The sequence below is a fragment of the Perognathus longimembris genome, chromosome 11, assembly GCF_023159225.1.
Source record: "Perognathus longimembris pacificus isolate PPM17 chromosome 11, ASM2315922v1, whole genome shotgun sequence".
Taxonomy (NCBI): Eukaryota; Metazoa; Chordata; class Mammalia; order Rodentia; family Heteromyidae; genus Perognathus; species Perognathus longimembris.
Window position 1 is genome coordinate 20,755,453 of NC_063171.1, and position 12,717 is coordinate 20,768,169.

A 12,717-nucleotide genomic window follows, 5' to 3' on the forward strand; every position below is an offset into this window, starting at 1 on the left:
AAAGGTAGTATCTAAAAGCCTACCTCATACCTCTACTTGTGACCAGCTCTGGGACAGAAACAAAGGGATGGCCAAGTTGTCTTATATTTCCTATGACAGAGGATCCAAAACACTAAATTTTTTAAAATACAAAATCAAAAAGCTGCCCAAAAAAGCTATGAGACTGGAATTTGGAAATATGTCCAACTCAACCTGAACAAGGACTGGACATTAGAAATTTACTTTTATTTTTCTTCTCTCAGTTGTGGGGCTTGAACTCAGGGCCTAGACACTGTCCCTGAGCCTTTTTGTGCTCAAGGCTGGTGTTCCACCACTTGAGCCACAGAGCCACTTCCAGGTTTTTAAGTGGCTAATTGGAGATCAGAGTCTCACAAGAACTTTCTGCCTTGGCTGGCAGATGCTCAGATCTCAGCCTCCTGAGCAGCTAGGATTACAGGCATGAGCCACCAGCGCTTGGCTGAGATTTACTTTTTTTAAAGCAGGCTGGTTATTTGAGTGTGAGGAATATGAAGAAAGGAAGAGTGAGTGTTGAGAGGCAAATAAGGACAAAACACTGAAAGAAAAAGATGGAAAAGGTGGAAGGGAAACAAGTAAGGGAGCAATCTTGTGGTCACAATTCCATTATCACAGGGCAACTGTGGGATTAACACAGGGATAGGGTGTGGGGTCAGTGTACGGAGGAGGTATAGAGTAAGGATGGAGATGAAGAGTGGAATTAGTGCAGATGTGGGATGTGAAATTAGAGCAGGAGATGGGGCCCTGGACAGAGATGGGACATGAGGGGAAACCTGCTGGGCAAATACAGGGAATGGGATTAATTTAGGTATGGAATGTGGGCTTAGGTATAGGACAAGGCATGGGTTTGCTATCAGTACCAAGTGTAAGGTCAGGTCTGAAGTGGGATGTGGTGTTGATATACATATGGAACATAGGGTCAGATCTGGGAAGGGGCATTTGGTTAATGTAGATAGAGAAGGTGCAGTCAAGTCTGGGATAGGGAATAGGGCTGATTAGGGACAAGTCCTGGGTAGGGCATGGGGTGATATGGAGATGAGGCATGGACCAAGGAAAAGGTGGGGTATAGAATTAATGCAGGCATGAGGCTATGGGGCAAGATAAAATACTAGATTACATTTTTTTTCTGTTTCCCTTTCAAGTTTTACAGATTAACCTCTGCTGCCTGAGGTAACTTGAAAGAGAGAAAGAAAGCATACAACTAAAAGCTCCTAGGAGGGGAAAAGTTGATAAGAGTAATAGAGTCATAAAATGTTAGCACTGGAAAGGGCCTCAGAGATCATCTGGTTCCACATTCCCAATTCATACATGACCATCAAAGAACTCGAGAAATGCAGAGGTTTTTTTGTTTTGTTTTGTTTTGTTTTTTGCCAGTCCTGGGCCTTAGACTCAGGGCCTGAACACTGTCCCTGGCTCCTTTTTGCTCAAGGCTAGCACTCTGCCACTTGAGCCACAGCGCCACTTCTGGCCATTTTCTATATATGTGGTGCCGGGGAATTGAACCCAGGGCCTCATGTATATAAGTCAAGCACTCTTGCCACTAGGCCATATTCCCAGCCCCAATGCAGAGTTTTTTTTGAAGGTTCTGGAGGAGAGCCAGGACCAGAAGTCCTCCTGCCATCGTCCAGCCTGGCAGGGGTCCATTCCCTCACTGGTAAGGATAGCAGAGCACTTCAGAGACCACAGAGAACTGAGCCAGATTTTCCTAGTTCAAATAGCTGAACATGTCACTGGGCATAAAGTCACATATGACCTCTCTGAAGACTTTAGAGGTGATCACACAACCAGATTTTAGGGAAACCCTCTAAGTGAAATTCTAGGTATTAAGAAATTCTAAGATTAATTCTAATTTATGATTGCAGTTAAAAAATAAAGATTTTTGCTATCTTTTATTGTTAAAGAATGCCTTAGTTCTGCTGTGTGTGGCTTTATTTGAGAATCCCAGAACCAGCTGTCCTCAGTCCAGGGTGGGATGAGGTGGGACAGGTGGGAATGGAGAGAGACTGTGCTCACTGTGCACCACCGTCGAATCCACTAAGGGCCCCACGTCAGGGATGGCCACGGTGACACTGGTGCTCTCGGTGGCTGCCTTGTCCGTGTTGGCCGTGATGCAGGATAGGTCAGGCTCACTCTGGCTGATTCCCCGGCCTACATCCAGCTGCACATTCCCCAGCAGCGCTTGCTCACTACTGCCTTCTGGTTCCTGCTCAGTCAACACTGCATCCTTTGCTACCTCCAGCTCAGGCTGAGGCATGACTAGAGGTGTATTGGCTTCATCAAGGGCTTCTGCTAGCCCAGAGCCTCTGGGAACCATCAGACTGTTGGTCCTGAGAAGACAGAGGAGAAGACATCCAGGGGTGAAAAGCTGTTATAGAATGGACAATACACGCCTGGCCAGAGAGCAAAGGAAAGGGGAACTGAGCAGGCCTTCTGGAGAGAGCTCAGCATCTGCTGCCTTCACCCCACCCAGGAAGAGAGGATCTAGACCCACAAGCCATGCCCACTATCTTTTCTTTCTTTCTTTTTTTTTTTTTTTGCCAGTCCTGGTGCTTGGACTCAGGGCCTGCCCACTGTCCCTGGCTTCTTTTTGCTCAAGGCTAGCACTCTGCCACTTGAGTCACAGTGCCACTTCACCTTTTTCTGTTTATGTGGTACTGAGGAACTGAACCCAGGGCTTCATGCATGCTAGCCAAGCACTCTAACACTAAGACACATTCCCAAACCCCATGCCCATATCTTATTCCATTTATTCATCCATGCCCCACTGCTAACAGAGATGCTCTTGAAAAATAGGTACTTATTTTCAGAGGGAACAAAGCCCACTGCCACTGCAGAAATATCTCCACCTTAGAAAAAGGGAAACCAAGACTCATAAAGCCTTCCACTAGAGAATTCCTTACCACCAGCCTGTGCTGTTCTCTTTAAGGCACTTCTGGAACTCACCTCCTTAAGTCCTGGGTTCTTTCCTCTTCATGGATTGTCGGTTCCTTGCCCCCATGGCTGCCCCGGGACTCATGTTCCTTCTCTCCCTCAGTAGATACCACTTCATCCAGACTCCGCTCCTGGCTGGCAGACCTGCTCCGTGAGGCTGAGGAGGACTCCTTCCCTTCAGTCCTGACTCGACGATGCCGGCTTCGCCGCTGGCTCTGCCTGTGCCTGGCCCTGTCCTCGAAGGTTACCACAGTCTCTCCTCCCCCAGCCTCCTGCTGGCTTGGGTCACAATTCCCATGACAAGGCCTGGAGAGCCATGGTGGCTCCCGTTTGCCCAAGGATAAGGGGCTCCTCTGATTGTCCAGGGCACTGGTCAGGTCGCCTCCATCTCCCTTGAGGGAACCCCCACGGCTGATGCGCTCCTCTTCACACTTTTCTAGGCCCAGGCCTAAGGTCAGACCTTCAATGGGCCTGGACCTCCGGTAGAGACTGGGGTGGGCATTGAGTGGGTTGAGGGGACTCAGGGGGTTGAGAGGATTGAGAGGGTTCATGGGTGGGGCCTCCTCTTTGTTGAGGGCCTCCTGGCTGGACATCTGCATGTGCCTCCTCAGCTGGCTGGTGCGCTGTTCCCACACCGACATGTGGTGCCGACGCCTCCGCTCCCTCCTGGCAGAGGGGAAAGAACAAGGGGCACAGTCAGGACACTAACAGCTGCAGGACAGAGGGTGTAGCCACAGAGGCCATGAACGAAGGGCAGCACATGATGGGGGAGCAAATGGGAGAGCCCAGAACCGGAGACAGGAAGCACAATATGATACAGAGTAGAGTGCCCACCTATGAGGAAGTCACAGGACCTGTGCCTCCATATCCGTTTGGGAGCATTTATTTATTTTGCCAGTCCTGGGGCTTGAACTTGGCCTGAGCACTGTCCCTTTTTTTCCCTTCTTCTTCTCAAGGTGAGCACTCTACCACTTGAATCACAGCGCCACTTCTGGCCTTTTCTACATATATGTGGTGCTCAGGAATTGAACCCAGGGCTTCACGTATATGAGGCAAGCAGTCTACCACTAGTTCATATTCCCAGCCCCGGGAGTATTTTTATTGTAATCCCTGCTCTGCAATAGTTGAAGGATCAAGAAGAGATAAGCCTCCAAGACTAAGTCCTACATCTCCAGGGTCTTCAAGTATGGCCATACAACGGCTCACCTGCCTTTACCCTTCTGAATTTGTTTGATTCAGAGCACCAGCTAGGATCCCCTTGTGCCTAGCAATAGCTCCTGATTCTATATCAGACTCTCTCCCTTTCCCTTCCCTCTCTTCTTAGATTACAGCCTGGAATAGCAAGGGCTGAGACGTGTTTAAATACCACCAAAGGAGGACAACAGTAGCAAGCAGATTCACGTGCTAAAAAAGCTTAGCACAATCCTTCAAAAAGAAGAGGACTATGAGTCTCCCCCAAAATAGGCAATAGAACCCGTAGAAGATTTGTGTGCACAGAGACCACCAGCAGCCCCCACACAAACCACTGCTGATCATTTCTCAGGGGCCTAAAGAGCATTCACATGGCAGCAGGAACGCACAAACACAGCACACACAAGAGCACACAGGCGTGGCTGACTGTGAGGCGCGCCATACACCTACTTTTTCCCTCATGTGCCTCTGGGTATACACCTACTAATTAAGAGGACACTCACATGTACCCACACACAACCTCACAAGGCCCACACAGAGCTGCACACAACAGCCTACACCAGAGGAATGCCCACTAACTCTAATTACCAATGCCAACACGTGCCCATTCACAGGCCAAACCAAAGAGCGAACAACACACAAGGTCACGTACTTTAGACACACACCAATAGAAGCATACGTTGAAAAGGTAGAGAAGGGCATTTCCACAGATCAAGTACACAGAACACACACACACCAAGGCACACGCCAACATGCATACCCCGTGCCCCTTCGTCCACAGCAAGGACAGAGACACATTGTCCCCACACCTACACAGAACCACTCACAAACACGCAAACCGGTACACACATACAGGTGGCTGCTGCGCGGCTCCCACATCGACATGTGGTGTCTTCTCCTTCTGTCTCTTCTGGGAAAGAAAAATGAACAGGTTCAGTTCACCCCAACCTCTAGGAACTTCAAGTCCCAAAGCCACCAGCAGATTTCCAGAGGGAGACAGAGTCCTCCATACGTGTTCACAGGCTCTCCAGGTGCTAGCTCCCAACCTTCACCTCCAACAGGGTGAGACTTGTGAGTCCTCTCTAGGTGCAAATATATGGGCCTTGTGTTTTTGGAAACACACATGCAGAAACACCAGTATATGCCTTACTGTAAAGGATATAGCTTCAGATTCTTGAACAACATGCCCACTAGCACTCAGCCACCATCTAAGCATCCTTTGGAGGCCTCATGAGATGAGCAATTGTCCCTCCACCCATCATTGCAAGGGTGTAAAGAACATCTATATAGATGCAACCTCCTAACTTGTCATCTCCCATAGCTGATCCCAACTCAAATCTCATGAAACATGCAGGAGACAAATGGCTTGCCATGCATACACAGCAGCCCATGGTCAATGGCAGAGCCACCACCCCATGAGCCACCATTCATATTCCCCTGGGATTTGAGCAGTGCCCCTGCATTTACACGACACATTGGCCCTGATCTGTTCACCCAGTTAAAGCACAGTATTGATCCTTAGACTTGTACACAGAAATATCCTTTTTACATGCATACTACATCCTTTCAAAGCATGGTTAATAGAAGGTTGGAGATGAGATGGGGACATGGATGGCACCTAATAAAGAGGAGAGAAGGTGTAATAAGATGATGATGTCTATCAGCCAGGGACAGGACAATGTTTCAGTAAAGGACAACATAACTTGGCTACCCTTAAAGTGAGCCTGCTCCAGTCCCAGGGTTGGTAAATCCCATCCAGCCCAATGGGCCCTGCTGGACATTAAAGATCTATAAATGTTTCTTTCCAAGAAGCCTGACACCCACCAATGCAGAACATGCAATGTGAATGAACACTCTAAACAAGCATATCTGTGTGTCTGGAGAGAGCCGACTATAGCAGTAGGGTTGAGGAAGCAGAGGCAGAGGGCTGAACCTTCTGCTGGGTATCTGAAAAGATGCACAAATGCCTACATGTGCACATAAGCACCCACGAATGCAGACATCATTGTGGAAATGTCTGTGAGCTCCTCAAATGAACATTTCCCTGAACATCAGCAGCCTGCACTGCAGTGAGGCACAGGTGGAGGCAGAGTGCCAAGAAGCATGGGTAGCATATAGAAATAGAAGCATACAATCTAGACAGGCAGCATGCACACCCACTAGGAAAAGCACATCTACCATCTATTTGCAAATTCTCAAACATTCAAATAACAACTCTCCAGAAGCATGTGTGTTAAGTATATGCGAGGGTTCTCTGTGTGTGTGTGTGTGTGTCTGTCTGTATTTCTCTCTCACACACACATACTCATGTACACACACACACACCAGGCAAAAGAGAAATCCATTTCACACAGATCTGACACATACTTGATACTCCATTTCATGTCACTCCTAATACATACAAAGATCCTAATGTAAATTCATACCCCCAATCACACACAGAAATATCTATATAGCTCTAACCCATGCACCTTGGGCATACCCCATGATAGGCTTGTGGAACAAGATAGGCAAGTAGAATTCTTCTCATTTCAAAGATGAGGTAACAGAAGTTCTGAAATCCTGTGATTCTCCTCAAGGTCACAGAGCATGTTAGTGGCAAAACTAGAACTAATACTCAGGCACTTCAGTTTGTAACAGCACTCTGAGTTTCTTCGTGCCAGCCGCAACTGTACTTAGCTCCACTGCAGACCAAAAATCTGTGATCCTGCCTACATACTTGACCAATGTACATATATACCTTGAGGCCCCTCTTGACAACAGCATAGACTTTGTGGCATTTGTGTGGCTACCAAAGTCCAGGTCCTGGCTCAACTTGAATTTCTGCAACACCTTCTTCTACTCACTGTGCCCCAATGCACAGTTTGATTCCCACAGCCCTGTGCCTGCCCACATTTCATTCATTTTTCCCTTCCATAAATAGTGCGTCTCTACTCCAGGCCAAGCATCATCCCCAATCACATCTCTCCAAACCTCCTTCTCCCCCAGGCTTCCTCATCTAAGTAAATAGAACCACCTACTTCTAGATAGCAGCTAGGCCTATCCATCTACACTTGTGAGTACCTGTGTACGTTCTTTTCTTTCCTTTTAAGCTGACATTCATGTGAGAAGGTACGGTAGGGAAAGTAGGATAGAAACCACTGATGACCCAGAGCATATTCTGAAAAGGAAGTTGTTTCTCTCATTCACAGAGAAGGTTAGAGGGGCTAGACCTTCACAGTTTTGAAAGTGAACAAAAGCTAACAGTAATGGAGAGAAGAGAGACTCAGCATAGAACTTGGGATTCTGCTCAATGAGGTAAAGCAAAGGTCATACAGGAGCTGAGCTCATGAGCACCTGGTCACCACAGATTCCTTGCTCTCAGCCTCACGTACTGGGTGACACGATCTGGTGTTAAGATACCTCCTGTGGGGTTCAAACCCTCCACAAAGGATACACATATGCCTCATGCAGACTGAGAAGAGCAGTAAGATTTTTTTGTGGTTCTTTGCCTCAACTCCACCAATTGCTCTTCTCACCATGTAGAGGCCACACTCAGAGAGCCCAAGCTGATTCACTCAATTCTTTCACCAACCACAGGTCTGGGCTGGATCCTGGAAGAGTGGGGTATGAGCCACTCTGCTTCATCACTCCCAATTCTCTCACTAATCAACTTTACCTGGATTTACCTGGCTACTTATAAGGTCACTAGCTTTTGTTTTGCCAAATCAACTGGTCCTCTCTATACTCACCCAAAGTAGCCCTGTAATAGCATGATGTATCATTGCCCACTCAATTCTACAGGGTTTTCCTCTACAAATTTCTAGGATGCCAGGCTTCCCTATTCTCTGACTTTTTGGATGTACCTCCTTGGTCTCCTGTGCTGGCTTCTCCTCTGCCAGACCTGAAAAGCATACACACAAGTTCAGCCTGTCCTCAGCCCTTTCTTCCCTGTCTTTGCTCTTCCTGGGTCATTTCACCCACACTGATGGCTTAAATACCACCAAGTGCAAATGAATCCCCCCAAATCTTTAATCCTGACTTCTCTTCTATTCATATAACCAATAGCTTAATTGAAACACTTGGATGCCTCCAAAGCATCTCAAATTTAATGTGGCCAAAGTGAATTTTGGATTACCATCATCTCCAGGGTATCAGTAAATACCACTACTCTCTCCCCAGTTGTTTAGGCCTTAAAATGTTAGAAAGAAAACCTGGGAAAATTTTTTGTTGCTTCTCTTTACTTCCCCCTCACCTCTCCTATATTAATCCATGAGCTCATCCCATTGGCTCTCAATCCAAAACACAGACTGAGATTATTTGTCATCTCCTCTATTGTTACCATCCCAGTCTAAATCATTGCCACCTATTTTAAGAACCACTATCTCTACACTTGGCACACACAACACATTCTTCATAGAATAGGGATCTTTTAAAGTGAAGAGTCCTCCTTTCATCATAAGTCTTCTCATGATTGCAATTAGAATAGAAGCTAAAATCCTCATGGGTTTAAGGCTTCTCCACTGGTTCTTGACTATGTCCTTGGCCTTGCTCTCTTCTATCCCTCTCACTCACTATACTAACCTTTACAACACTAACTTGCTTCAGAACATTATGCAACTGTCTTCCACATGGTCAGGGTCTCTGTTTACTCACTATCTCTGCAGAGAACGTCTCCTGAGTTTCCCTGTGGTATCCTCCCCACAACTCTTGTCCTTCTCTGCCATGTCACTCTGTTCCATTTGCTGTATTATATTTATTGCTATCTGCAATGACATTCATGTTTGTTATAAATGACCCTCACCAAAATAAAAGCTCCATGAAACACAAAGACTGTGTTGTGCTCACTGTGGTGTTCTCAGGAATAATTCTGGCAGAGAGGGGGTAGACTCCTACAATCAGTCACTTTATAAGGTACTTAATTGGTTTCAGCACAGCAGCCTGGGGGTCAGTGAAAAAGACAAACCAACTCACTCCATAGAAGGCATGTTGGGTGCAGACATCGGGCTGACCTCCTTGGCCTTCTGCAGTGCGTGTTTCTGGTTGAAGGCCTCCTCTTCCTCCTGCTCATCCTAAACACAAAGCACAAATAATTTTGCCTGGTATTCCCATGGAAAGTATTCTCTATTGGCTGTCTCCAGAGAAGTTTTGCAGACCAGATGAATGCGGCAAGTAAAAAGGTTAAACAGATAGCACGAAGATGGGGTGGCTTAGAGATCGCCAGGACCCTTGGGAGACAGTGGCCTCATAGCTTCCACACAGCCAGCAATTCTTGTCTCTATCCTCACCCTCAGGTCCCTTATGGAGCTGATCACTGTTATAAAGAACAAACACTCCTCAAATAGTCTCAAATACAGAGCAGAGTCCTCCCAGGCACAGACTGCTGAAATCAGCAGAGGCTGAGAACCTACCCCTCATGGAGTCGCCCCCCCCCCCGCCACAGTTAATTGGACCCACTTGAAGTTCTCAAGAGATCTCTTTCCTTCACTCATATTCCCAGCCATAAGTGATAAAACTAGGAAAAATTAGTTCAGGTAAAGTGACTAGAATTATTAAGAATATATATGTCCAATAGTATACTATGATTTTCATGCCATGATTTCACTTGATCTTTACAGTAATCCCATGAAGCAAGCAAAGTAAAGATATCATTCTCATATTACACATGAAGAAACTGGTGTTAATGGAGTTCTGGAATCTGGACAAAGCTAAAACAGCCAACAAGTGAGTTTCTAACCATATTTTAAGGTACTAAATCTGGTATTATTCCTACCATATCATGCATCTAGGAAAATTCTCAAAGCTATAAAGAACAGACAACACCTTATAGAACACATGAAAAAGGTTCTGGAACAGTACCAAGATGCTATGTGCCTCTGCTTCAAATTTGATTTGCATGCCATAGATCATCCCACTATAACTAGTATTGCATCCTCTTCTGGAGAAGACAAACAGAGAAAAGAAAGGAGTGAAACTTGACCATAACTGTGGCCACTGCAGCCCCAATCCAGGAACTGAAATGCCCACAGCTTCACATACACCCAGGCCCCTTGGGGTTACATGATATGATTGAAATCACACTACCATAGGTCACAATATAATAAGTGGAGCTTAAAATCACGTGGTCTAGTGCTTGCCATGATACTCGATGTCACAATCCTGGAAATGACCCTGGTAAGAGCACACAGAGATGAACTACTATTTTCCATAGCCCATGAGAGACTCATGCTGATCTGAGGCTCAGCATATTCTGTGAAAATGACCCAGACTTCTTGTATGGGTGTAAAGTTCTAATTGTCCAGAAGCTTCCAGAAGAGGCAAGCCCGCGTAAGGTACTATAGACTTCCAGAAAGAGATTCCAAGGCCTGAGGTATCCCAATGGCCATAGACACCCATATAATCACTAGAGGCCAATGCTTACCTTGGTTAGCTCCTGGGCATTGGCTAAATTGTCCACAGCAATGGCCAAGAACACATTTAGTAGTGTGTCTGAGGGTTATGAGTTAAGGATGGACAAGCAAATAAAAGAGGAAAAAAAGCTTCAGCAAGTCTAAAGGGACAGCTCCACATCTTCACTGCCAGGACACTGATAGGATAAGAAGCCAGAGGCTATAGGAAAGGAAAGGTAATCACCTCTTCATACAAGCTGTAGAAAATACCTGAATCAATCTGTCCAGAAGGCCACCTGGGATGAGGACACATGCAGACATCTGTAGCCTTTATGCACATAAGAGTATCATAGACCACCACAAAAGGGAGAGGTATTGGTACTCATCTCCCTTTCCTAAAAGGCTTGAATTATATCTCACCTAGATCAATGGGATTTATGTTATGCTGTCCTGAATATGATCTCACAACCTCTGCCACTGATCAGTTCTCCATGATAGGACATTTTCTTTCTTCTCTTTCTTCTAATTAGAATCCTGGATGACTTCAGTTTTCTGATTTTAGCATAGAAAACCAGTCTGATGCCATCATGAAAACTGGCCTTCTATTCCTGCAACGTGTTATAGAGCTTTTCATGAGTTTCTTAGATTTAGTTGGAGTCTGCTCTGATCCTTAGAAGTTTTCAGGAGAAGAAACTTGAAAGTAACATTTCTTCTCTGTGATATTATAGAAAAATACAGCTTTATCTCAGCCCTAACTTTTTTTTTTTTTTTTTTGGCCAGTCCTGGGTTTTGGACTCAGGGCTCAAGCACTGTCCCTAGCTTCTTTTTGCTCAAGGCTAGCACTCTGCCACTTGAGCCACAGTGCCACTTCTGGCCATTTTTTATGTATGTGGTGCTGGAGAATCGAACCCAGGGCTCCACGTATATGAGGCAAGCACTCTTACCACTAGGCCATATCCCCAGCCCTAGCTCTCATTTATTTTTGTTCCACTAATCCCAACTCAAGCTAAGTCACACTCCTCCAAACAGCTAATGATTATTCCGAAGTTTTAGTTTGTAAGGTACAAACTATTTCATTCAATATGTAAAATAACTGTTTTGTTCAAGTTTGTACTTTTATAGAATATATTAATTCCTTAAGATAAAAGTGTATTTTCTTCCCATATAGTCTGTCCATGGCTCCTCATTTCTCACTTAAACTCTACCACTAATTTCTTAAATGCAAATTCAATAAGGTAGCCAGATATGGAAGAACGACTTTAAAGGATACAGTTTCCAAACAAAGTGAGCACAATGAAGTAGATGGCGGACCACATCCCTGAGCTGACCCCACCCTGAGAGCGGATCCCATTGTACATCACTTCATTCCAGTCCTCTCCTGTCAGGATCTACAGAGTAAACAACAGGTAGGTCAGGACTCTGGGTTGTAGAAGGTGGGACCAATGCAAAAAAGGCAGATACGGGGGCTGGGTCATTTTCAGCTAATCCCTTGCTTTAGTCTCCTGCCAAAGAGGATAAGAAAGCCATTCCTATGAATAGTTATAATTTTTATAGAAGAACATTGTAGCCATTAAAATGCAAATGAACATAAGAAAGCATGCAGTCCTGAAAGTACACAGTCTATCCTACCTCCTACTTGGCCAGGCCTTTGGGAGTCCTACAGATCAAGTGGTGTTCACTATCTGACTATCCCCACAGCTGCTAAGATGTAGTTCCTGAGGCAGTAACATCAAAAAAGCCTCAGGGACTTCAGTTAGGAAACTTGGGCTCTAGCTTAGCTTAGATTCTGGCTAAATCGTGTTTTTTCTTTATCTATAGGACTCTAAGCCACTATTCATAATTGAGCTTTCCTTATGATTTAAAAGGGGGACTTTTGGGGGGGGGTGGGAGCATGGAAAAGACACCACATGAAATGGACACATCAATTAGATAACACTCTAGATTTGCTTGTCTTCCAAAATGTTGAGAATCAAACGTGATGGGTGACTCGCATTTCAGACTCACAGGTAGGGAGAAAGGGGGTCACGGTAGATTTCTTTTATAGTTGGTTAGAGCAGACTCACTGAAATGTGAGTAAGGGATTATGATAATGATTATTCAAAAGAGAAAAGAGTCTTGTTTCCTGAGAACAGCCCAGGGAGGAGAAACAGGAATGTCCTGACACTATAAGACATTGTTATCTTGTAGCATGTGGTCCACAGCACATAGCATT

At 45.5% G+C, this 12,717-nt stretch overlaps 1 protein-coding gene across 9 annotated transcripts in view; it reads right to left on the reverse strand.

Moving 5' to 3' along the window:
* The window catches only part of Cacna1e (calcium voltage-gated channel subunit alpha1 E), a 314,229-nt gene that overhangs the window by 68,892 nt on the left and 232,620 nt on the right, over window positions 1-12,717 (reverse strand). For 8 of the 9 annotated variants that reach the window (XR_007212661.1, XM_048358274.1, XM_048358272.1 and 5 more), the window contains 6 exons: window positions 11,776-11,893; window positions 10,538-10,605; window positions 9,091-9,188; window positions 4,991-5,047; window positions 2,959-3,612; window positions 2,029-2,342 (listed from right to left, as the gene is read on the reverse strand). Coding sequence is in view for 8 of the 9 variants with exons in the window: in XM_048358274.1 (XP_048214231.1) it covers window positions 2,029-2,342; window positions 2,959-3,612; window positions 4,991-5,047; window positions 9,091-9,188; window positions 10,538-10,605; window positions 11,776-11,893 (1,309 nt within the window). In the remaining variant the exon portion in view is untranslated. The remainder of the gene's footprint in view (window positions 1-2,028; window positions 2,343-2,958; window positions 3,613-4,990; window positions 5,048-9,090; window positions 9,189-10,537; window positions 10,606-11,775; window positions 11,894-12,717) is intronic. The other variant, XM_048358273.1, reaches the window with a different exon arrangement.